Below are 27,097 nucleotides of genomic sequence, written 5' to 3' on the forward strand. Positions count from 1 at the left end.
AGAAATTATGGGTATGCACATTGCGCCTTACGTTTAATGAGGGCTACGGTACAAGGTTTTGAATCACGACGCTCTAATACCTCGTAAGTCGAATCGACGTCATAAGTAAAGGCGCCGTACACGAAACGAGAGACTCGAGGACCGCTTATGTAGACCCGAGAATACCTGTATAATAATAATAGAATGGTCTAACTGTTATTAAGAGTATGCTCTCAACACACATAGTTTAGCAAATAAGGGATATAATTAGGATGTAGTCTTGATGTGTTGCCTATCACTCGACGTTTTATCATATGTTCATACTGAGGAAATGGCGTAAGGGCTTTCTTAGTATAAGGACCTGTATAATCATTTCGTACTACAAAGAAGAACTTAAGCTGTTTTATGTATCACTCGTTTCTGCATCTAATATTTAAGTGTGGTGGAGAGCTAGTTTATGAAAGCATAACCTGAAGATAGACAGGGGTCATAGATCACAAGTGATCGCAAGAGTGAACTATAATACAATTAGAATGAAAATGTTGAAGCGCTCAACTGAGATTTATAAGTAATTCTCCATCGAACAATTGCATTTGCGCTGGAGCATAAATCAGATCTATTATTTTTATGCTGTTGTACTTGACGAGGCGATCAAGCAAGACAGAGGTGGCTCCAAGTCAGTCTTATAGAATTCTACAGAAGATGGAGGTATAGTTGTGCAATCAGCTACCTTGCCAGGGTGTCGTGCCATCTCCAAACTGCCCCATCAAATGACCTACAGCTATGTGTGCGAGAAAATAAAGGTCAGATGACACGAGGTTTTATTAATAATTGAAATCCATGCTTTCGAATCGTTGTGGTTGAATGATCAGCAGATGGTAGGCTTAGTTTGCAGTTGTTTGTTTTTGGTTATACTTTTGATGGATATCCTTTTTATTGAAGTAGTGGTGATTTGTTGGATACCGCCTCTCCATCTTTGTATGATTTCAGTGCTGTTCAACTTGACTTTCATCATTTTCCAACATTTGTCAATGCGTACTTTTGGTTGTTCCTATATATTCTTCCAGTCAGAACTGGTCTGCCGAGAAAAACATTTTCTCACTGGCTAACACACTTTATTGAAATTGTGTAATATAATTCTGCTCAACCGAAAATCATGTGAGAGAAAAGTGGAAAGACCCAAAGATTGGCTGTTTCATCTATTTTGATTCGTGTAGATATTGAGAATTACCAAACTTGAGAGCAAGTGATGGGCCAAGCTATTTAGCTGAGGCTAACAGTCAGATCTGTAGTGTGTATATGACTTAAAGGGAGAAGGGTGATTACGGGGGAATATCATGTGTGCACCAGTTGTTCAAAGAGATAAGGTGTCAACTGTACGTGGTCGTTAGGAGAGAATAACTGTGAATTAAAAAAATTACAGTTTGGAATATGGAATGATTCAGATTTTTCTCAGTTGAATGCTCAGATAAATACCATTGATTAGACTGGTATCATAATCTGAAGATATTGGAATTTGACACATTAGTATGCAATCAGAATCTGTTTATTGTAATTGCATGACAAACACTTCTTAATGTCTGGGTTTCTCACAGATACCAATACATGTGGCCTGTGGAAATCGTCAGGCACAAGATATCCTCGATAATATATACAGCTTATGTTGTGATTAGCTGCGGGTTGAAGATTGAAAAGATGTGTTCTTGCTGGCTTGGCAGAGAAGTATTATCAAGTCAGCTGACCTTAGACGCTTCTTCTGTCAAAATACAATAATCTCAAAGACATGGTGCACCCCCACTTTCCTTGTTAGTTTTTAAACAAAAGTCTGTGTTGTGCTTTAGTGACAAAGAGGCATTGCAGGTGCAATGTAATGTTGGAAATTGTTCGCAGCATGAAGAAATGATACAACACCACTCGCCTTCTGTATCTGGAGGATTCTCCTGAGGAGCTGATAGTTCGTGGTTTTGACGGTGAAGGGGTAAACAAAAAAAAAAAAAGATATGCTGTTAAATTTATTGATAATGGATTAAACCTTTGTAGGTGTTTGTAATGTTTAAGATGCTTATAGAATTCCTGATTCATGTGTATTCTGTGAGATAGAAACTGTATTTCTTTGGAGCACTAAATACTCTATGAGTTCAAGCTCTTTAAAATATTGACTATAAAGGTTTCCTTCGCTTGAAGATATGGACTCATTCAATATTAGTGCTGACCATAATCTTTCTGTCATATTTTGTGTTTATTTTCCATTCAGTATCAGACAAAATAAACAATTCAAGTGAAATATTAAGAAAAAAACAATATAGAATACGTGAAAAAGCATGACAACCTTTACTGGCCTTAAAGCATGCTGATCTCAGAAATAGTGATATTAACAATAACAATAACAACGACTTTATTAATCCCAACGGGCAGTTTAGACTGGGAGCTGTGCCCTGTTTCCAAAAATATATGTATATGGGGGAAAAAAACAAAAAAAAAAAAACACACACACAGCCACACACATGCACACCACCCATCACACACACACCCCGTGATAGTTCATCTGTGATTGAGTAGCTGAACTGCAGATGGCACACAAAGATTTCAGGTGCCTATTACTTTGCATACTGGCATGGCATAGCGTTTACCGAGCTTAATAAAACAAATTCTCCGCTAGCACATGCTCAGGTATGGACATAATGCGGGAAGCTTTCCTAATTAATTGTTGATTACAGAAGGAAGTCAAGTCCTCTGTTTAATACCAATTATCTTGGAGGGTGGTGGGGGAACTGGTGTTTACGCCGTGTCAGCAACTAAGGCTATATCACGGCAAGGCCAGCCCTGTTAAACAGATGCCACGTGCAGAGAAAGAACAGCGTGCCCGAGACGAGAAATGAACTCGGGTAGCCAACCATCACTGTGTAGTGACAGGCGCTAACCGTTGCGCCCACCGGACCGCTTTACCAATTATCTTGGAAAAGAGGTGGACAATGTTATTCAAACTGTTCCAAAGAGCTTTCTCCTTAATATCTCTAAAATTTCTATTATTAGTTTGGGGTGTACCCATAAACATGTGAATATATACCATATTTCTTTAACACAATTGTACCTTAAACTGTAACATTGTTCAGAGCTTTGAAAACTTTGAGCATTTTTTTTTTAGCATTTACAGATATTTGCTTTGAACGTGTTAGTTGTTTTACTAATTTTACCACAGAAATAATAAATTGCACAAATTTGCAGGCAATATTTTTTCTAGTCTGGAGGGTCTCCCTTTTGAGTGGAGCCTGGTGTCTGATAATGATATTGGTGGCAATGTTGATGCTCACAACATCCTAAGGTAATGTAAGATATACCTACTTCAGCTAAACACATTTTAGATCTAGATATATTTTATACTTTGTATTACTGGCTATACTTTTATATAGTCTTGCATATAAAGACTATATACTCTTTATATGCTGCATATAGTCTTTATGTTCTTTATACCTTTTATGACTTCATGGTTGTGAGAGCCACAAAAGTGCTAATGGAGCCTATCTCATCAAACTGACAAAAGTGCTAATGGAGCTAATCCATCATCAAACTGACAAAGGGGTTGGGTGGGGAATAGGTCTTTGATGCCAAGCAGCATCTAAGTTATATCATGGCAGGCAGTCAGTAAACAGATGCCATAAACGCAGAGAAAAAAAACAGCGTGCCCAAGACCAGAGCTGAACCTGGGACAGCCAACCCTCATATTGGTGACAGGCGCTAACTGTTTTACCACCAATACCCTCATATCAAACTGACAAAAGTGCTAATGGAGCTAATCTCATCATTCAAACTGACAAAAGAAGACAAAATCATCTGAAACTGGGAAATCTGCACCAAACCAAACTGGTTCAAGCAGTATTTACAGTACTGTACGTCCTATCAAAAACCTTGCCAGAAGTATCAGAGTTGACATACTCGTTCATGCAGACAGTATTTACAGTACTGTAGTCCTATCAAACATCCTTGCAGAAGCATCAGAGAGGTAATACTTTCAGCTGCTTGAGATGCTGCTCTCAACCTTTGAATGACAGACCAGGCAGCACTTGGATGTTCTGTCTATTTGTTTTGTATTTCTTTTTTTGCCTCTATCATTGCTGCGGATCATCTTTAAAATTCTTGATAATAGTTGTATAGCTGGACTATTTCATTTTGTGATTTATCACTCTGGTTATGTATTTGCTTGTTAGTGGTTTATGTGTAACCTGGAAAATAAGTACTTAGTTTGGTTTGGTTTCTTTTTTTTTTTTTTTTGTATTTTGGTTTTATGTACATATTATTTATTTTCAGGATCAAACGTTTTTCTGAGTCACACACACAACTCCATCCCATATGTTCCTCTTGAAGAGCAGGCCTGCAAGGGGACACAATATTGGTGGAAGGCATACGCACAGGAAGTGCTAGATGCTCAGCTCGTTGAAAGATGTGGCTTACAAGGTAAGATTGCCATAAACGTGGTTACACACGTAGGAAGTGCTAGATGTAGCTTACAAAATAAGATTGCTATGAACATGGTTACACTCACAGCAGCAGGTGCTCTCCTGGTGCGATTGCTGTCTTCAGATATTCTGTGCAGAAATATTTCAATTTTCACAACCTCACATGCACCGGTTTGCACCATACCGAGTATAACAGAGATAGCTGATAAAAGGCATACTTAGCATGCGGCAAAAGCTGTCCCGACGTTCCTGTAGTCTGTCACTGCATACCTCAGTGTTCCTGTAGTCTGCTCAGTATTCAATGCTCTACATTAACAAGGGATTTAACTCTCTTGCCACTATACTGTAGTATGCGATGACAGACTACAGGAACGCCAAAACAGCATTTGTCGCATGCTGAGTATGCCTTTTAGACAGCTTTCTCTGTATACTCGGTATGGTGCGAACCGGGTGTCACATGACTTCAACACCTTTGAACTCTGCACATTGAAGCTAAGCCACCTGTAATCAGTGTATGACCTTACTGTGCCTCTATCCTCTCCTAGTTTTAAAAAAAATGGACTTGTAATTCCAGGTTCCTTGGTGGTTTAATACAGCTCCCTGATCAGTATACATCCTCTGACATCAATGATGTTATGCCGGCAGTTTTAACTTTCATTATAACTAGCCCTCTGACCACTTTGTCAGGTGTTCTACTGTCATTATGACTCCTTCTGTGACCACTGTGTCAAGAACACTATTTCTACGTGAGCATGAGATAGTGTAGTTAGTTCATCAACCCACACATAATTAGAACCATACCATTAACGGACTGATCATGCATAGTGATAAATCTAGGTGTAAAAAAACTGGTTCATCAACCCACTAATGTCACAATTGAAATATACATATGAATTTACAAATATGCATATGAAGCACACCGACACACACCTCCAAACAAAATAATACAAGATAATTATTCCTAGTAGTTATTTTTATTGAGCCTGGTGATGGATGTTTTTATTAAGAAATTCTGTGCGCATGTCTTTGTGCAGCTGGCACTTGGTATCGCATACCTAAAGGTATTACAGCAAAACTTTCCTATTAGACTTGCTAAAATCCATCAAAAAATAAAAATAGGAGATTTTTGTCTCATTATCCTAATCCTTTGCAGCAAATGATTTTTCAGGTCCTTTGCAGCTATTATTTTTCGTGTCTTTATTTTAAAAAACTTTCTCAGAACTGAAATTTCTTTTGGCAGGGAGTAACACCTAGTGAGGTGCGCATTGTGGTTGTTGCAAACCTGATGCTATCTCCTCCAGATGCCTATGTCCTCAAGCATGCTCATGTCAAGTACACAGTAGAATTATTACGACACAATTCACTCAGAGGTAAGCTTGCAGCCTTTGATATTCTGTAATTGCTAACATTGTATAGGTTTCATTTTTATGACTTCGCATTTCATTTCCCCCAGAATTCTTCAAAGTGGGTGGTCATTTAGGGGCTTGTAAACAATGTATACCTCAAATCTTATGTTTAATGGCAACAGTAGTCACAAGGACAGAATAATATTAATGTTACCATTTCTGTAGTGCATTTCCTTGATGGCAGCAAGTTCAGTGCTCTTTAACATTGACAATTGTTTTAAAAATATCTATGTTACATATATACATACAAAGCACATACTCATACAGAGAGGAGTCTACATATCCATTACAACTGGAAAAGTATTATTCCTAAATGTAATTTATAATAATAATAATAAATAGAACATTTGTATAGCACATTTTTCCAGCATCAGCCAGATTTAAGGTGCTTAAAATATAAACACGCAGACATAAGAATAATAATGGTCTCGAAACAAAGGGTTTTCAAGGTGAATGCCATCAGCATAGATGCAGTCACTACAGCTCAGTTATATTACCAGCTGTAGCTGTGATTTGTAGTCATATTATCAGTGGAGTAGTAGTAGTGCAGGGGGTGGCATCAATAACATAAAGTTGTTCATTGTTGACACACATATGACTGTCACGGAGGTCACATGGCAGTGAAGAAACTAGATGAAGCAGGAGATAAGATGAGAGAATTGAGAGTGCGCTTGTTGACACACATATATCAGCATCTAAAGCAGTGTTATGAGGAAAATGGACCTTGCTAAAACAGAAAAAGTTGAACACCTGCAGGGTAGAGTTGATTTAAATCAGCTAATGAAAATCCAGAAGTTCAGATGATGTAGATATAGGGTTTGTGACGGACCAGGAATAACACAAAAATGGAATACAGGCTCAGGAAACAGTCCAGAACAGTGGCAGGTGAAACGCAGTGAAAAGCACAAATCGACAGAGGTCAGCAAGCACCAAACACGACATAAACTTAAAGGCGCTAACAAGAAACATATCCTCCAGCTGGTAAGGCAAAGGGACATCACTCTCATATCAGATGTATGCTCCAATGTTTTTATCCAGAAAATGCAAGGTGTTACAAAGCTTCAGTTAAAACTTTCTTTGGGGTTTTTGGTTTTCTTCTTTGACACTTGGTTAAAATTGTTAGGCAGGCTTTTGTCCTTTGCATAAAATTGTGATGTTTCTTAGATCCCTAGATAAATTTATTGGGTTTGACCAGTTAGAAAAAAGAACATCAATTTCTATTTGATTGTTCAGCATGTCTGGTAGACGTGTTTTTTGGGGTTTTTTCTCCCCACCAACTTGGAACAGATTACCCTCAGCCTTCATCACTCTGATCCTCTTACTATCTTACTGCAACCCAGCCCTGACCTGAACATGCCTACATGTGTCTGTAATTATTTTTGTGTATGAGCAAGTATTTCTGTTGTAGAAGTGAGCATGTAAACATGGATGCATGGTTGTTAGTGATTCAGTTTACTTCTGCATATCATTTCTGTAAAAGGCTTTGAGCAAATCGTTGAAAAGGCATAATATAAATGTTCATTATTGTTATTATTATTAAGATTGTTGTTTTCCAGAAATTTCCATGCCATCACCTCAGTACTACCTGGAAGTTAAGGATAGGAGCATTTGTTCTTTAGACGCTGAAAAATCTGTGGCAACAGCCCTTGAAATGGGATCTACTGAGATCGTTCTCAAAGATAAGAATATCCTTTGAATTTGAAAACTAAACAAATACAGTAAAAGTGTTGCTACGGCATTTAATGTTTGAAGAAGACTAATCCATTGCAGTCTATAAGTGTATAAGACAACAGAATGTTTGAAGAAGACTAATCCAGTGCAGTATAATTCTATAAGACAACATATTAAGAGTGAGCAGCAGAGTGACATGTCAGAAAGAGCTTGCTGGTCCTTGACAAATATCAGATGTCATCATGTCAGAGTTCTTTCCACAGCCATCTGCCATACTGCATGTTGTTAGCCCAGGATTTCTTGGTGAGTTCAAGTGCATGTTTTTAGTCCAGGATTTCTTGGCGAGCTCAAGTTCATGCATGACACACATGCACACAGAGAAAGCAGACACACAGACCTGCATACCAAAATAAAGACAATGATAAATGATGTGCATTTTTGGCAAAATAAGTGTACTCGGTAATTTACAATGTCATGCAAGCCATTTATAAAATATTTGATTGCCAAGTACAGGCTTTGCATCGCAAGCAAGGCGTAGTGCAGAATTCTATTTGAGTGTGAGAAAGCTGTACTGCATGACTGGTTTGTAATGCTGTCCACTGTTGTTGTTGTTTGTCAGGGATAGCAAAGTTTGAAGGGAGATTACCAGTGTGTATAAAATATAAAATACAGACCAAGTGTTAAGGTAAAAGTGGACAGCTGAATTGGGCACAAGGAATGGAGTTACAAATGTGCTGTGACTGTCAGCTTCAGACCTGTTACTTATCACAATTATCACAAGCATGGAGCAACCATTGGCTTTTGACCTGCTATTCAGTGTCTGCACAGCCAGAACCAGCAGTCAAGGATTATATGAGTTGTGACATCATCTTCATTAGTCTACAGTGCCTGTTTAGCCAGCACTAGCTGTAGTGGATCACCAGTGCTATCGACTCGCACTGAGAGGGGGCTTATAAGCCATGTGTTGTTATTTGAACTGACAGATGAAAATTGTATGTAATGGTTTCTTTTCAGCATTGTGTTAATATACAGAACGACGCCTGTACTGTTACACAGGTATCCAGTTCCCCAAGGCCAATATCTCATGTTTGATACAGAAACACTTGAACATTGTGACACTATATAAGTCAGGATAAGCAGGTCTGTGTATATAAATAGGGATAGGCAAGTGTGGATATATCTTCTTATGAGAACATACATTGTTCATGCTGTACACATGAGTTAGAGTTAATAGCTGTATTAAAGTGCTGGGCATTTTATTCTGTCATTTAATACTAAAACAATAAAAATACAACAGTAAAAGCATTTTAATGTACTGCAGATACCATAAAACACCAGTTTCTCAAATGTAGGAAGGCGAGTTGAAGTCATTGTCTTATTGCATTAGATGGTAAATACTAACTCATACTAATACTGAAAAAAATTCACATTTATAATTAGTACATAGTTGTCTATTGAGTCTGATGGGGGTAAATTCTTATTCATATTGGTTTTAGTCATAAAACATTTTTCATACTCAGTTTACTGTTTCTACTGTTGCAGCCTTTGTTGTGCTACCTGGCAAAAAATGGGTACTAGAAACAAAACGAGAATATGAAATCTACATTGAGGTGTACGACACAGATAGTCACAAAATTTTCCCCTCTGATGTAAGTATTCTCCCCCTGAATATGAACTTCTATCTTCAGTTATTTTACATTAATGCAAGGTTTCACATTATTATCATTATGATCTCATGGTCTCTAGATCAAACCCAGCCATGATGCACTGCTAACAATTTTGTATTTGTTAGAATTCTTTTAATCAGAAAAATTTCTCAAGCTGTGAACTTTGAATACGGCAAACAAAGAATATTTCCTTTTGAATTTTCTTATATTTGACTATACAGCACTTTCTAGAAACTTATTGCTTGCACACTTGTAAACTGCAGGTTTTAGGCTGGCAAACAAGAACTTTTCTGACACTTCTGTTCAATGACTTTGGATGATGCACTATCTTACCATGTGTGATTTTTGTATTTGGCACAAAATGTTCTATAACTTTGTGTATGTGTGTGTGTGAGAGAGAGAGAGAGAATGCTTGTGCACACATGAATTTATTTGGAATAGTGCTTCAGACAGCAAGCCATTAAAATATAACTGGTAAAAGTTGATTTCTCTCTACCGTTTTTGCTATAGTGTTGATGTTCCTTGTTTGAAAGTTGTTTTAGTTTATTCATTTATTTAGATGATTGGTGGGTTGGATGACTTATTGATAATTAAGCATGTTGTTCAATTGATTTGACTTGTTTTCTTCACTTGATTGCTGCCAATGTTGATTGCATTGATCATTTAATTACTTCCATTGTTTGATCATATTGATTATAGTGCTTATGAAATGACAAGATGGTGTAACAGCTCATAATGTACTTAAGATTATTTCATGAGTGACAAGTTGGTATAAATACTTGCTGCTTCTCTGCTCAAGATTGCTTTATAAACTGAATAGCTGGTATAAGTGATAGCTAATAATTACTATAGATGAGTTCTGGTAGAAGACACTGCATTTTGTTGTAGTAGTTGGCTGCTCTCTCCTTGATTATCAGTTCTATAGGTTTCTGTCCTGTCTGTGCCAGCACTGATAGGTTTGCTGTGTATTCATAGCAGCATTTTAGCACCCTGGCCTTTACAAAGTAAAGTTTGGCTTTTATTCATCTTTCTGGTTTGTTTAGCTAAGTGCTTTATTGTTTTATTTCTGACTTGTTTAACCCAGTTCCATTTGTTTCAGAATATACAAGTGGAAGCAGTTTTTCCTTCAGAATTCTTTAAGCTGCTTTATTCTAGTGCCAATGGCACCTACCATCGTGTGGTCGCTCTTGCTCAGGGAGACACCATTGTTAATGGACAGTTGACAGCTGTGATAGATAGTGTAAGTCACGGCATGTTATTTGATGTGGTCGAAAACATCTTGTAGCCTTGCACGTTTGCTTTTGCTTTTTTTTGTGCCTAATTTCTTTTCTTTTCTGTTTTATGTGGGGGTTTTTGTTGTTGTTGTTTATTTCGTCAGTTTGCTTATAATACTGCTGAAAAGCGTGACAGATTATCAGTTATCTGTAGCTAAATACAAAGTAATCTGTAAAAGTCAATTTACCATTTTGAAGGTGGTAGAGAATTGGCTAGAGTTTAACCTTTTGCCTTCTGAGAGGAATGAGGTATTAGAAGAAAAAAATAATATGCATTTTCCCAAGAGTCCAAACATTGGTTGATGCTTTCTACACCATGATGAGTATTGTTGTTGGTTGCTACTTTCTATACCATAATAAGTATTAGGTTTAAACAAGCTTGTGACTCAAGATAGATGCTGTCCCTTATGGTTGACTTTTTTTGGTCAACCCTTCTTGTCAGGTGTATAGAGGGACAAAAGGATGAAGGGACTGGCATACATCACTAGCCACAGGAGCCTAAAAGTCACAGTTTCCAAAGGTATCTGTTGTATGGCAGAAATCCACATCAAGATTGCAACAGCAACACTAACCAGGTTGGACAGAATCTGATGCAGCAACGCTACCTGGTACTGACTGTAGATGTCCCTCATAGTTTTCACCCTCCTTCATGGGTTTGAAACAGGCTGATACAGAGTCCAGACTCCTAATCCCAACCCTTTATGGAACCCATGTTCGAGATATGTAAGGGATGTTCCACTTCTGCCTGGACTTGGCAATAAAACGAACCTGAAGGGTTTTTTAAACATTTTTCTCTTCTTCAGTTCTTTTTAAACTTTTTCAATGTAGTTGCTGCCAATTGCAACATTTTTCAGCCCTGTTGGGAGCCACCCTCTCCAAGGACAGCAGCTGCATGCCAGATATCCACATAAGGATCACGACAGCAGCAGCGGCAATGGCTAGACCACATAGGATCTGGCATAGCCATACGATGTTTCACTACTAAGTACAAGCTGTACAAATCCCTGGAAGTGCCCAACCTGCTCTTTGTGACACGTGGACTCTGCTTGCCAAGACAGAAAGGAGAATCCAGGCATTCGAGAACAAGTGGCTGAGGAGGCTGCTCCGGATCTCTTACCGAGAACACAGAACCAATGACTTTGTACAAAAAAAGATGGCCACACTTGTAGGACACCAGGAACCTCTACTTTCAACAGTCAGGTGACCTAAGCTGGTCACATGACCCGGCACGACACCCTGTCGAAGACTCTCCTTCAAGGTACCTTGGAGGGTAGTCGATGCTGCAGTGGTCGGAGGAAGAACTGACTTACAAAGGTCAAAGACTGAACTGGTCGTCCTGTACAGGACCTGCTGGCTGTCGCCTACAATAGGCAAGAGTGGCAGGCCCTGTCAGCTGCTGCATCTATCTATGTGATCCCCCCCAAAGACAGGTGCCAATCAAAGGATGACTGCATGTTTTGGTCCTGTGGATCCATTTTTGAAAACACTTCAAAAACGCCTATTTTGGGATCAATTTCAGCTGTTTCCTCACTCCAGCAATGAGTTCCTTTTAAGTTTCAAAGTTCACTCCATGCAGGGGTTCTTTCAGCTTCAAGAGCAACCAAAAATCACATGGGACAAGGTCTGGCGAGTAGGGAGGAGGCTCCTTACAGGAAATTCCATTGACTTTGGCTGTGTGGGTAGGAGTGCTGTCATGATGGAGCTTGACTTTAGAGGCGACCTCTGACCATAAGTGCAAAAATTTCAGAAATTCACAAACTTTGTTGACATTGCTTATGTCTCTTGATGCCCTAGGCCTTGGTTTATGATGTTCGTCATCACAGCTGAAATGACCACCGCCAAATTGGCAAAAACAATCTATGTCAGTCGTTTTAGATGGAGCATCATCGCCATAAGTTTCTTTCAGCTTATAGACACACTGAACAACATAAAGATGAGGTAGAAGAGTAGAAGGTAAAGCAATGGATGAAGGTATGAAGGGATGTAGATACTATAAACAGTGTAAGATGGAGTCGTTACATGACGATTAGGATGACAGTATTGCCAGGGAGTTAAGGATAGTAATTCAGGGATAGTACTTTGTGAACAGATATGTTTTCAGAGTTCATTTCAATGTAGCCTTGAAGCCTGAGTGGCAAATGTGATGTGGAAGAGAGTTCGACTGCTTAGCAGCACAGAGGGAGGACATCCATTGTCCGTATGTGACTGTGTTTGTGGGAGGGAGAGATAGAATGCACGAGTCTGATGAGCTAAGGTTTGGGGCAGGATGTGGACAGACAAGATTTCAATAAAGTAGTAGGTGGGGGGAGGAGCCTTCAAAGAATCCATAGCATAGAATTGAGAGCTTGTAGTCTATTGTAGCTTTCACTGGTAGCCAACGAAGAGAGTGAAGAAGTGGTGGGACATGTTCACATTTGTAAGTCTGGAAAACGAGACGAGCAGCTGAGTTCTGGACTTTCTGAAGCTTATCAATAAGGTACTGTAGACAGCCAGCAAGAAGAGAGTTGCAGTAGTCTAGACAGAACAAATGAGCAGAATGTTGACGAATATGACAAATAAAGCTGATCTTCTGGAGCTCATAGTGTGCAGCACAACAGAGAAACATGCAAGAGACATGTCAGTAGACATTATGTAACCTAGAATAACAACTTGAGTGCAAATCATTATTTACATAGGATCACAAATAGAACAAGTTGCATAAAGGAAAAAAAACTGTAGAATAAGTTACATTGCAGGATAACAAGTGTTGAGTGCATAGGACATTGGAATTCATCTTAAATAAATTCTGTCATGGATTATAAAGTACATTATGTATATAAAATGACACAGTTGGAAAATTGCTTATGATTGTGAGATTAAGATTGGAAGGGACTTGCCTCCATATATTCTTGCTGTGTTCAGGATGGCACATCACATGCTGTTGTCCCAGCTGTGACAGGAAGCCAGGACGTGGAGATTTATGATCCCATCACTGTCAACCCATCCCTTGCCATCTTCCCATGGGATCCAGTCAGCCGCTGTAACCACAGCTTTACTGCTCAGGTACACCATTTTTGGCAGTCTGGAGGAGTTGTGCTGTTTCTTTCTGTCATGATCTGGTAGGTAGTAACAGCAAAAAGTTTACGTCGCAGTGTGCAGCATAGAAGGTTTATAAGAGGCATTCTGTCAAAGGTAGTGGTGTAAGACCTCTATACTGTTATCTCACATTGTTGTATATTTGATTTGTTATGACAGGCGAAAGGAGGCAGTGGAGAGTACTTGTGGGGATCTACGGACACAGAAACAGCCACAGTTAGCATTCAGGGGCGGATAAATACGTTGGGTCCTGGGAGGAGCAACATTACAGCAGCTGATGCCAAGAATTCAGCACATAGTGGCACTATGGTGGTAAGAGAACGTATAATAATAATGTCTTGATTTGTATTGTGTTTTTCCCCACCGTTAAAGGCAAGCTCAAAGTGCTTTACTAAAAAAAAAAAAACACGCATACAAACATAATATCATGCCTCGCGTTTTATGTAATAATAATAAGGATGCTTGTAAATCATGGAATCTCATGGTAGTAAGAGAACATATCAGGTCCTAGTATTTTATGTTATTATAATAATAATTACAAGGCTAGAATAGTACTTGATTTGTTTAAATTATGTAAACATTCTCTTTGTGCGTGCTACCAACACTCTTGTCTGTTTGTTTGTTCTTTCTTGGCTTGATTACTGCAACTCCTTGCTGCCCCTCATACCTTATTCATAATTTCCAGAAAGTACAGAACTCCACTGCACATCAAGAGCTTAGTTAGGAAATGGGACATTGTAATTTTTCTCCTTTGTTTGCTTGCAAAAGGCTACCTATCTGTTCTTGCATCCAGTACAAACTCTGTGTGCTGTGTTCTAATTTGTTTGCTGGCTTTTGTCCTGACTTTTTCTTTGAACCTTTTTCCCCCCTATTTCCCAGCAAGAAAACTATGCTCTTCTGATGAGTGTATCCTATTTCTGTCACCAGAACAACAATGCATGGTCACAGGATTTTTAGTTACTGTGAAGCAAAGCAATGGAGCTCATTCCCTTTCCATATCCACTGCCTACCCACCATTGAATCTTTTAAATTTGCACTGAAAAGACTTTTCCTTGAGCATTACTTGACACAGTCCACACAATGCTAGTCCTTTTTCACCCCCTCTCCTCTCCTTTTTCTGCTTTTTGCCATTTCCTACTTGTCTTCCTCTGCAGTATAACAATACTCTCAGTTCTTTTTACTTGGTTCCTCTTTGCGTTTTTGTCATGGTCAGGGCAGCCAGAGGGGGAACAGGGGTAGTGTTGCCCATGTTCTTACCGCTTTGCCATGTGGAAATCATGTGTCCTCAAATTTTCGAACCTCACATGCGGTTTGGTTCATGCTCACCCCTAGTCCAGTTTGACAGGGATGAGTATTTAAAGCCCAGCCGCAAACAGCCAGGGGGCTGTTGGCTGGCTGCATCTTTGCTGGGACTTTGCGCTGTTGCTGTAAGGGCTCTGTTGCTGTGTGCGGAGAGCAGACACTGTGTTCTAGTGAGGCTGAGGCACAGGGCAGTCAGAGCAGGCGTGAGGAAGGTGATCCAGGACCAACAAGATGGGTGTTAACCAAAGGTGTTTCACCGCCAACTCACTATCGGCCATGGAGGAATACCATGGAATGACCACCTACCTACATACCGAGGGGTGGGACCGCCACTGCAAGAACTAATGCCCAGCTGGTGTGGTTTTCGCTTCTTCAGCCGCACTCGTTAACCATTCCATCCTGAGGACCACTGATGCGGGGCAGATTCGTGGGCTATGTCATGAGACCGACTACTTAAGGGCACATATAGTAAGACTTCTATCTTGGTAGAGGGATAAGCGGGAAGGGGGACAGTTTAGTCCCTCTCTTCTTTGGTACAATTAGTCTCTTCAGATGGGAGAACGGTGAACTGTTCATGGCTTTCCTCCCCCACCTACCTCCCATCCCTCCTTCAACTGTGTTTTGGGGAGAAACATTGGGCTTTGCTCTCCATACATATGTGTTTTATGGAGCCATAACTGTTCGTGTTTTTAGTTGGTCAATATTGGTGCTCAGTGCACAGTGCCACAGGACATTTGAGAAAAGTGACTTAATTTCTTTGTTACATTTAAATTTGTGCATTTAAACAGGACTATATATCAATTTTGGGAAATCTGACTGTTTCACGCATTGCTGGTTTTATTGGTGCTTGTGCCTGGATAATTGATTTCTTGTGCCTTTTGAAAACATGATTGTTTCTGTAATTTACTGCATTAATGTTTGTGTAAGAAGTGTCATAAGATTGTTTATTCATTTGATTTCTTCAATAATTTTCTGTGCCACTGGGAAGGGATGCCCCCAAAGCTAAGTAATCTGTTTTGGAAAGAATGCGATATCCACATGTGGTGTCTGACAGTTTTCCGTATTTGTCTTTTGTTAGTCATCACCACTGTTTCTTATCCTTCTGTCCTTTGTATGCAGTCCATGTCACATTCTTGTCTCAAGCACTAATAGTACGCTCCTTACGAGTGTGGGTGTGAGTATGCGCTATACAAATCTGGCATTTATCATTACATCACTTAAACTTTAGGCTGGTGGTTAAGCTTATTTATCTGCAGGGATGGAAGAAGTGCTTGATTTGTTAAAAACAACTTGGAAAAAATAAAGATTGCAAAATGTTTCAATGCTTTTATAAAGCTTTTATGATTCATCTCTCCAGATGTGATGCATGCAAGGAGCCATATTAAGCTTATTCAGGAAATCCATGCCAGTCTCTAATCTTTAATGTATATACACACTTATTTTCAGTCATATGTGCCGATAACTTTAATTCATAATTTTTTAACTGTTTGTAGGTACACGTGTTGCCTCCAGAACAGATGAGTTTTCTAGCAACAGAGGTTGAAGCACCTGTTGGGAAAACACTTGCTATCCCCCTCATTCTGTCAGCTCGTGTTGATGGTGAGCAGAGTTTACATGTGAGGGGCAAGTTTGTTTAGGGGAAAAGAAGGGATAAATGATGTGTGTTGATTAAAAATGTTGATGGTGAGGAATGGTCATGGCTATGTTTTGTGAATTCTAAATGTAATATTTTTATATGTAAAGTGCGTGGTTCTGAAGATGATACAGTGCTTTGCAGCATTATTTTTTTTTCAGCAAAAAGGACTGGCCAATTAAAACATTTATTGTTGTAATTAAACTATCGAAAGATAAAATGAAGACAATGTCCCACAGCAAAGAATATCTTGCCAGATAACCTGTTACTCAGCTAAGTTATTCACAATTTTCTCTGTTGTGGTAGATGAGCGGGACAAAAGTTCTTGCTGACATTGTAGTTCACAGATGGATCTGGTAAACACTTAAATACAAAACTTCTAGTACTGTAGTTGATGAACTGAACCTCCTCTGCAGTGAAACTTTTCCCTTGTAATTGTGCCATAAAAAACTTGTGGCAGTGGATGATATCAACATAAGATGCTTTTGCAGGAGGTGATAGAAGTTGTAATTAGATAAATAAGTTAAATTAGACGAATTAACTAAATCAGATTTCAGGAATAGATTAAACCTTACTTACAGTGGAACATCCAACTTCTAATTGCACTATACAAAACTTGTAGCAGTGGGTGATGTCAACATCAGATACCTTTGCAACAGATGATAAAAGATCAAGATGTTGAAAGTTGGAATTAGACAAACAAGTGAAGTTACATGAATTTACAGAATCCAGCAGATTTGACACCTTGTTTTACCATAGAGCTCACCCTTTCCCACTTTTTGGTCCACAACTAGATTCTACTGTCAAGGTTTAAACACATGTACATGGTGATTAAACTTTTATCATGTGATGTTTCCACCTGTCTTATTCTTAAGTCACAGATGCATACACATACCCACTCATATCCTTACACACATATATATATATGTATAATCTTTCTCACACACACATTAAATTCTTCTAAGTCACCGTCCTTAGTAATAACTTTACAAATTGAGCTAATCTGTGAGGGTCTTTTTTATTCCTTGAAGTTAATAACAAATGGAACTTAAAAGCATAAGAATTATGGGTGAAATAAGGTGATAAATTATTTTTATGTTAGCACATTTTTTATGATTAAATTGATACTGAAATTCATTCCCTACATCATCAGTGTTATCAGCCACCAAAAACAAAGTTACTTAAACTGACCAGCATGGCAAGAACTCAGTTTAGTATGATCTAGTACCCGCTACTCATAGACTACCAATTCAATTTTTTTTAAATGTATCGGTTCCCTATTCTATCTGTCCAGTTTATTTGTAAAGTGTAGAAAAAGTCTGAGTTTATTTTAGGGGAACTAAATCAGTCACAATCTCTGCTGTATTTACTGTATGTGGGAAAACCTCTGATAAAATGCTGGTTGGTAAAATAATTTAGGTAGATCTACTTTGAGTCCATAAATACATGCTTTTGGCCATCACCTTCGGTTAGCTGATCAGCATCACTTGGGTATGCTGACAGGCTAGATAAGCATTCTCAATGAATATAAGCCCAAGTGTATTAATATGTTTCAGGAAAAAGTGTGGAGTTCACTGACTGCAGGCAGCTTCCACTAAACTTCACATTTTCGGACTCATCTGTGTTCATGCATGTTCAAGGTACATAGGTTTGTTACGTCATCAAGCAAGCAGGCTGTGCTTAACGTCCTGTTTTTAAAGTTTTATCATGTTCCATGTACATGTTTTTGTTGCTTTGTTAATAGGAATTTAATGGTGTTTGCTGGTGTTTTTAATTTTTAATTCATGTCCTAGGTCCATCCAGAAGAAGATTAAAAAATAGCAGCATTCTGAAAGCACACAAAATTTAAGTATTCCTGTGGTTAGACATAGAGAGAGCCATCACATTTGCTTTGAAAATTTCAGACATACAACCTTTCCTCAGATGAGTGCTGAGCTCATTTTTTTCTGTTATATCCTTGTATGCCTTTCGTTAAGAATTGATGTGTAACACCCATACACAACTGCTCAAGCATTATTTCCACAATCAGAATTCATTAATTAATGTATATATAACATGACTCGCCCCCACCACCAGTCCATACTATTCCCAGTACTAATAGCTACTCCTGTGCTGAGTGGTGACAGTTGTCGCAGAATACATCTTCCATTATCTAACATATATATCTAACATATATATCTAACATATATCTCACATGACTCACCCCCACCACTAGTCCATACCATTCCCATTGTTAGTTACTCCTGTACTGACTGGTCACAATTGTCACAGAATGCAGCTTTAATTCATAGAAAATGTAGCATGCTAAGAACAGTATTTTTTGTATGGTCGCTTATTTTCCATTTGAAAGTGGGATCAGTCTTATAGTTCATTGTTGATGGATTGTGTCACCTGCAATGCAGTTTTATCCTGAACTGTCGGAGATTTCTTTAGAGCTAGACTACAGTTTTATCTAAACTAGTTGTCAAGATATGGAGAGACATGGTTATTCATGCATTCCATAAAATAAAAATAATTGTCTTAATGTTTCCAGTACATGTTTATTATTTGCTTGGCCTCAGCAAAAGAACGATGAAACATGAAAACTCAAAGCTATCAGGGTTGACTTCCACCAACAAAATTCAGACTATGCATAAAGGAATTTTTAAAAAATGCAGATGATCGCCTCAGCTTGCTGCTGGCAGTGTTCTTTAGAATGTTGTTATTATTATTATTATGATTTCTATTACATCTCATCTTCTCTACTAGTGAATGCTTCTACTGTCCTCAGTCTCTTCTCTGATATACCTATTACTGCCTGTAACCATGTCTGCTGATATTGATTAAATAAGTGCATGTAACTTTGTTGGTTTACTAAACTCTAAGTAATCTTCTCAGCAGCGAAAGTGGATCTACCAGCAGGAGTATGTACAGTTGTGCATTTGCAAGCACATCGCCAAGGTCATACTTTATTGACTGTCACTTACCAGGCTCCCAAAATTTTGCTTCAAGCCAGTATCACCATAGCAGCCCATATGCCCCTAAAGGTGAGAACTAATATTTTCTTGATAGAAGTACACAGAGCCCTTGAAAACCAGTCTCACCATAGCAGCCTATATACCTCCTAAAGGTGAGAAGTATTTTTTGACTGAAGTACACACGGCCCTTGGAAACCAGCTGAAATCCCTCTAAAGGTGAGAACAAGTATTTCCTTGACAAGTAGACAGAGCTGTAAGTAGCCCAGAGTTGTGTCAACACTACTTTCTCTATGATCTTTGAGAGAAAAGACAAGTTGGAAACTGGGCGATAATTGCTCAACACATTGACATCAAGCGTAGATTTCTTAAGAAGTGGCTTCACCAGGGAATTTTTAAACAAAGATGGGAAAACACCTGATGACAAGCTGACATGTACAATGTTTGTGATGGAAGGAAGTAAAATATCTAAGCACTCAGGAAGAAGACTTGTGGGTATTGGGTCTAACTGGCAAGTTGTTGGCTTGGCTTTCAGAATAATCACCTTTATATCAGCATCAGAGATTGGTCAAAATTTGGTCAGAGAGCATCCCAGAAGAATATCACAGGAGCTGTCAGGCACCAAGGATGATCAAATGTCCAAAATCTTGTTAGAGAAATAGTCACAAAACACTTGCGGGAGCTGTGAAGCGCATCAGATGTTGTGACACTAGGGCATGTCATCAGCAACTTTTTGTGGCATTTGCTGTACTGATTATAAATTAAATGAAAATGATATTTATCAAACAGTTTTATACCATTAGGTCTGTAAGGTTTATTAGGTAGGTCTAGAAAAATTTCGTGTTTAGTTCTGTTAAACTGGGTTACAATCTCTGCCCTATTAAACATTAAAGGGAGAAAGTTATCAGAAAAGTGCATGTCTAAAAAAGTTTAACATAATTTAGGAAGGACTAACCACACTCCAGGAATATTGGGTTTAAGCCACTATCAGCAGGTAACAGATTTACATAGCTTAGATACAGTAACAGGCTGGGTAAACATGCTTCAGGAATATGAGCTCTGAATTGTTTGTGGCTTATGTATGTTTGTCAGCTCTTAATTTAAATACTGAATGTGCATATTTATTAGATCTTGATGTCAACACTATACCTACATGCTGTACACATTCTGACAGCCTGCAGACACCTTTGTACTCATATAAACATTCATTTAGTATTCACTGTTTTTTTATTTTGCTTTATTTTTTTTTTGGGTGTCTTGCAGCCTGTAGACCCAGAAAGGGAGATCGTGATAGCATTAGCAGCAGCCAGATCTGTGCTTTTCCAAGGGGGACCACAGCCTTGGATTCTTGACTCATCCAAATTTTTTACCAAATGTATGTTTCATATATATATTTCTTTATAGTCTCTCTCTCTATATATAGATGTATAAAATATAACTATAATTGATACATTTCTCACTATATATAATTTGTGCTCAAGATAGACCTAAGTGGTGAGCCTTGTTGCTGCATCAGTCCAACTGTTTTTTTTTTTTGATGACCAGTACAAGGAGACAAGCATAACTGTTCATCAGATTACTATTCAAGGGATGAATGAATACCCTGCCATTTTAGGTCAGACTATCCGGATTTTGTGTCTTAAATCTATGATTACTTGTCCTAAAGAGAGAGCTGACGGAGAAAGACCTGAGTTTCTGCATACAGGTGTTGCTGCTCATGAGTCATATCAGTGTTAGCATCCCTCAAAGATAAATACATAAATATTGTTGGGTTGATTCTGTAGATGATATTACCACGAATAGTAATGTCAGTCAGTCATTCCTTCACTGGGACTGGTCATTGGGGAGAGTGCATGGATAGATGTGGTACCTGACAAAGCCCACCTCTCAGGTCTGTCTTGGGTAGTGCAGGCATTAGAATAAATCATCAGGACAGCTCATTCATTCCACATGCTGTACTCTTGATCAGCTTCATTGGCCATGATGACTATCAAACTGAAGTGACCTAATGCAATGCACCAATTATAACAACTGTTGTTTATATATATATATGCAGTAGAGTCTCAACACTCTCAAGCAATGACCAAAACAATTTGAAGAAATAATACAATTCATTACTGATGATATGTGCATTGTCTTGCATGGTTTTTTCCCATGGCTCATAAAAATAATACAATGCATTACTGATGATGTGTGCATTGTCTTGCATGGCTTTTTCTTGGGCTCATATTGTTTGTGACATGGATAGTACTGTATGAGAGCATTTAAAATGTTTTGCCATTCTTTTTTCTTTTTCTTGTCTACCAGCCTTGCCATAAAATAAATGAAATGAACTAACCTAATAGCTTTCAATTCTTGGTAAGGATTTGATTATGAATCTTTGATATAATGCAGTGTCTGTGTGGAAAGTATTCAGAATTTTTTTTTTCAAGTTTGACAAAATGTTCACTTCAATATTATCACCTTCAGAATTTGATCCTTGTGAACAATATAATGCACCTAAGCAAGCCTCTGGTGCATTATATTACAATGCTTCCCATTCTCTCAATGCTTTTGTCATAGTTGGTAGCAGCACAGGAAATCATCAACTATAGGGTAGTTGTTAATTGTACTGAAGTGGCGGCCTTTCAGAAAGGTTTTAATCTTGACAAATAGGACGAAATCACACAGAGCTAACTCAAGGCTGTAAAATGGATGTGGAAGAACGAGTTTTTTTTTTTTCACCAAAATATTCTTTCATAGCCAGTGAAGTGTGAGTTAGTGTGTTATCATAACCTACTGTTGGTCTTAACTCACTTGCATTGTTCATTGATGAAGCATTGTAAAGGCTAAAATGTAAATGAAATGAGTCTTACCCTTTAGCTTCAACCCCACTCTGACCTTGGACTACCATGCCTAAGCCTTATGAGGTGTTTGAATTTCATTCTTATTACTTTCTGGATCAACGACCAGTGGCTGTATGTCAGAAGCACAAAACTAAAGTATGCAAAATTTAGTTAAACTTTCAGTTAATGGTAAGTTATTGGCAGCTTTGTGTTTAGTGAAATACTGGCTTTATGATTTCAGTGACTGCAGATAAGTCTGATAGCATAAGCATACAACAGACATCAAACAGCATCTTAACTGGTAAGTGCAGACCGTCTGAATTATTGAGCATACAGCAGACTTCAAACTGTCTTAACTGGTGAGTGCATATAAATCTACTGTGCCTGTAGCAGTACACTTTCTGCATCACCTCTCCTGCTTAAGAAGATAGTCAAGAACTGTGAAACCCTCAAAATTTATATATGTGAAGAATGTGTTGCAAAGAAGTAGTCTGGCAGCTGACTGGAAACCTTCCATAAATGAAAACTAAACAAAGGAATGCAAGGAATGTTTCTTTTGCCTATCTGGCTGTAATGGACCCAAGGTGTAAACAATCCTTTAACGTAAGCGAATGTCGGTGCTATTCCTTCTGACATGATGGAAACAAGAAAGGCACTGCTTCAACATGATTGGTTCATTGTAATTAGATGTTTGGGCTAATCAGTGTGGCTGGTTTGCGATGTTTGTAAACTCACTGTTTTCCTTCTGATAAAATGTTGGAGAACGAAGAGTAATTAAAAGTGTGCAGTGTGTGTAGTGCTTATTGGAGGAAAGAAAGTCATCTGTGGTTTAAAAATAAAAGACAGTTTCCTTGCATTGATTTACAGCAAATAGAATAGAAAAAAATAGAAAATAGAAAAAAATAGAAAAAAAAACTTGTCGTGGTTATTGGCTTTAAGATAATAAAGTATTGTAGCCTTTGTGGTTTCTTGCTAGAGCCAAAACTTTTTTTTTTTTAAGTCAGCAAGATTTTAGATAGGCAGTATGCTATCATTGCTGTCATTGTATTTTTCACGAAGAGTTCATAAAAACGAGTATTTTTGTTACAAATGTAAAGTCTTGTTGAATTGATGCTTCTGTAAGAAGTAGGAAGGCTACAAAGATATGAAATGGCAGAGATGTGATTATAGAGGGTGAAAACACAAAGAACAAGAAGAGGAATTTCCTTTTACCACAGATTATGGGGAAGGTTCACAGGGGTAAGATAGTTTAAGATACACCAAGATATAAGGGTATTAGTGTTGAGGGTTAGGACTAATGCAGATATAAGGTTATTACTGCTCAGGGTGGGACTAACCCAGATATAAAGTTACATTATTACTGTTCCAGGTGGGAGTCACACATTCCGTGTTATATGTCGGGATCTTGGTGAACAGGTCAGTCAGAAAAATACCATTGTGTTTGTGTACACATGTCCATTTCCATAACCATTCTGCACTTCCTTACATAATTTGCACCGAATGTGTTTGTGTACATATGTACACTCCCACAAAACTGATATTTTTAAATAATATATTTTGATCTGGAACTGAGATCCTCAGCGAAGCAGACATATCCACAGTCTGCAAATGTAGTGGCATGTACATTCAAAGATTTGTTCCTAGTTTGCTATGTTGACAAGTACTTGTGTGTGTGTACACACTGTGTCAACGTGTATGTGTTTGTGTGTACACTATGTCAAGTATGTGTTTGTGTGCATGTATCATGCCGATAAGAGTGTGTGTGTGTGTGTGTGTGTGTGTGTGTGTACTTTTATACTTATCCATTGTGTTGTGCTTCAGATCCTGACATTAAAGGTGGGGAATGGAGTCACAGCCAAGAACAGATTTCCTGTCAATGAATCAACCACCATGAAGTGAAGTTTGAAATTTTCCCATTATTTTTCTTTTTGTCAGCCAGAGTTTATATTTATTTATATTTTATTATTTCAAAAGAACTGTAATGGTAAATATATCACTGAAACCCTTAATTTAAACAATTTAAGCACTTTATTAAGCTTAAAGTAAAATTCTTTTCAGTTTCGTATTTTTTAAAAACTGTGTGTCCACTATGAATATCTTATTGTACAGTCAGTGGGGTGTGAGGACAAATGTAAATATAATGTAAATTTAGTATGGACCACACTGTTCTAGCAATAAAATCTTTGTGAGACAAGTAAAATAGTCATTTTAGCAGGTATATCTAATTAGATTGATTATTGGCTGCATGAATCTTTCCATATGATTGAAAATTTACTGGAGAATTGAACGTAAGGAAGTATTATAGGCCAAGTTAAGTTATAGCAATCTTGTTAAAAAAAAATAATAATAATAATAATATGAGCACCAACCAAGAATTTGAACCAGCAAACTTTGGCACAAACTTTCGTCAGAAAGAGACTGATGTCACAAGGAGACTCGTCTGCTTGACCATCTCGGGAAGATATCTCAGTTACTCGGAGGAAGGACACAAGGGTCGATTTCACTGGATTTTTTTTTTTATTTTTAGAAACATCGGCAACCGAAATGAGAAAGAATCCTTTATTTCTCCTGTATCGGTCTCGTGCTCTGTCATGGTAACTAAATAGATTTTTGAAACACTTGACCGTCGCCACAGCCTTATCACAAGCCTTGAGTATTCCTTTAATTGCTCTATAATTTAATAAGACTGTCATTGCTTTACCTGCTGCCTTTTGTTGTACCAGTATCAGATTTTACTATGGCTGCATAATACATTAAGGGTTTACACAGTTAAGTAGCAACAAGCTGGCAAAGACTTAATAGTCAGGAAATGTATTCCTATTACATAAATAAATACAGGAAAACTATGAAAGAAATAAAACTTTGGCAAAAAATGTTAGCATGAATGTAATACTCATATTATTAGCTTTTAGATTTATTTGTGAGGTATGCTGAAAGGTGAGGGTCTGTTGTTATAATATAAGAATGGTTCATCTGTATCTTATGAATGTGATCTGTAATTAAATGGGCTTTCTTTTTATGGTCTGTAACTAAATGGAATCCACTTTTGGCAACAGACTGGTTTGTGCACGGCCAGTAGAACTTCATCTACAACCTGTCCTCATCTCTGATCCACAGTTGGCTCCTTGCCCTGTCAGCCATCAACTTCACCTGCCAGTGAGTACCCTTTATTCATTGTAACTGCTCTTTAACATGTGTCAGTGACTTCAATATTGTTTATATCTCAATTTTCTAGTGTAGCTACCACATCAGCCTTAACCCTCTTTTGCATTAAAGATCATTATTGTCATCATTGAAGGTCATCATTGAAAGGGACATCTCCATTTTTCATAAACAAGTCAAGAAACTGTCTTTTTTATAAAAAAAATAAAGGATAAAATACTATTAGAAGTTACACAATTAGAATGCCACACAAGACTTAGAAGTACTAAAATGTTTGCCTTGGGAATAACACGATGAAAAGATGAAGGTAGAACCAACGACTTTGTCCAGAACAAGATGGCCACACTCGTAGGATACTTTTTCCTTGTTCCTCATCACCCCCAGTGGAGCATAGGGCCGCAACTACACCACGCCATCGGACCCGGCTCTGAGCGTCCCTTTCCAGTTGAGACCATGTCATACCGGCAGTGACAATGCGTATAGAATGAAAACCAGCACTGACAAAAGCCAAGTCATAGTTAAACAATAGCAGAGCAGAGATTTACTTTAATGAAGTATACTTGAGGAGGTGAACTTTAAGTACTTGGAAGCCACCCCTTCAAATTTAAGCACATGGCAGACATCCACATCAAGGTTGCTACAGCAACAGCAACAATGGCCAGGCTCAACAGATTAGTACCAAGGCTGTTTAAGTAGTTGCCATCCTGCTATGTGGATGCAAGATGTGGACACTGCTCACCAATACAGAGAGGAGAATACAGACATTGAAGAGCAAGTGCCTGAGAAGGTTTCTTTGGATCTTGTACAGGGAGTTCAATGACTTTGTATGGAACATATTCACCACCCATATATATGCATGTGAGACATGGACCCTGGTAGCAAACTTGCAAAACATAATCCAGTTTATAGAATAAAATTTTACAGGAGGATCCTTCATATCTTCTACAAAGGCCACCTCACCATTGACAGATATTAACAGAAGATAAGGTAGATATTTGGGCATTATGAAGACCTGTTGCCATGAGTTAACCCAGACTAAATTAGTATGGGCACATGTTAAGATTGTCCGGCCATACACAAATCAGTCATTTACCACTCATAGCAATGCCATCTCAATGTCTTACAATCTGCTGGCTGAAATGGTTCCATTGGCAGTAGGAAGGTATGATCATAGCAATGCCATCTCAGTGTAATTCTGACAACCAGTTGCTGAAATAGTTCCATTACATTGTGGCTGGAGAAATGGTTCAGGAGCTGGAGCAGCACAACCTTTTCAAGTCCAGAGGTTATGGTTGAGGCGGGTTTCTTTAGAGGAAAGGTATCATGTGATAGGCTAAGAGTTAGAAATGCTTATTTTCTTGTTTTTACTTATTTTGCTTATTTGGTTTTAGATACCTGTGCATTGTGGAAAAGATCTGCGAGTGCAGGTGACCCTGACTGACAGCATTGGACGGCAGCTTCAGAATATCTCTTCCTTGGCACTTGAGTGGACGCTGTCAACTGCTTCCCTTGTCACAGTAGTCCACCCAGACAACTTGCAGACAGAAATCGTTCCTTTTGAGGATGGATCACAAAAAATATTTGGTGGGTTATGTGCAACCTTCAGCTTCAAAGTTGATTGAATCTATAGAAATCAGCGCTGTATGGATTTGCATGCTGGCATGTGCCTTCCCTCCTCTCACACACACGCTCTCG

The 27,097-nt window shown here is 38.3% G+C and overlaps 1 protein-coding gene across 1 annotated transcript in view; it reads left to right on the forward strand.

The window, feature by feature from the left end:
• The first annotated feature begins 4,398 nt into the window (after positions 1-4,398).
• Positions 4,399-27,097, forward strand: part of LOC112560171 (nuclear pore membrane glycoprotein 210-like) — a 63,195-nt gene continuing 40,496 nt past the window's right edge. Inside the window, exons 1-17 of the mRNA XM_025231803.1 lie at positions 4,399-4,431; positions 5,674-5,803; positions 7,396-7,524; positions 7,745-7,813; positions 9,053-9,159; positions 10,277-10,417; positions 13,353-13,493; positions 13,686-13,838; positions 16,322-16,427; positions 18,018-18,101; positions 19,339-19,487; positions 20,679-20,790; positions 22,482-22,541; positions 23,610-23,656; positions 24,062-24,135; positions 25,297-25,396; positions 26,794-26,986. Coding sequence (XP_025087588.1) covers positions 4,399-4,431; positions 5,674-5,803; positions 7,396-7,524; positions 7,745-7,813; positions 9,053-9,159; positions 10,277-10,417; positions 13,353-13,493; positions 13,686-13,838; positions 16,322-16,427; positions 18,018-18,101; positions 19,339-19,487; positions 20,679-20,790; positions 22,482-22,541; positions 23,610-23,656; positions 24,062-24,135; positions 25,297-25,396; positions 26,794-26,986 — 1,828 coding nt within the window. The remainder of the gene's footprint in view (positions 4,432-5,673; positions 5,804-7,395; positions 7,525-7,744; positions 7,814-9,052; positions 9,160-10,276; positions 10,418-13,352; positions 13,494-13,685; positions 13,839-16,321; positions 16,428-18,017; positions 18,102-19,338; positions 19,488-20,678; positions 20,791-22,481; positions 22,542-23,609; positions 23,657-24,061; positions 24,136-25,296; positions 25,397-26,793; positions 26,987-27,097) is intronic.

The sequence above is a fragment of the Pomacea canaliculata genome, linkage group LG3 (genome assembly GCF_003073045.1).
Source record: "Pomacea canaliculata isolate SZHN2017 linkage group LG3, ASM307304v1, whole genome shotgun sequence".
In the NCBI taxonomy this organism is placed as follows: domain Eukaryota; kingdom Metazoa; phylum Mollusca; class Gastropoda; order Architaenioglossa; family Ampullariidae; genus Pomacea; species Pomacea canaliculata.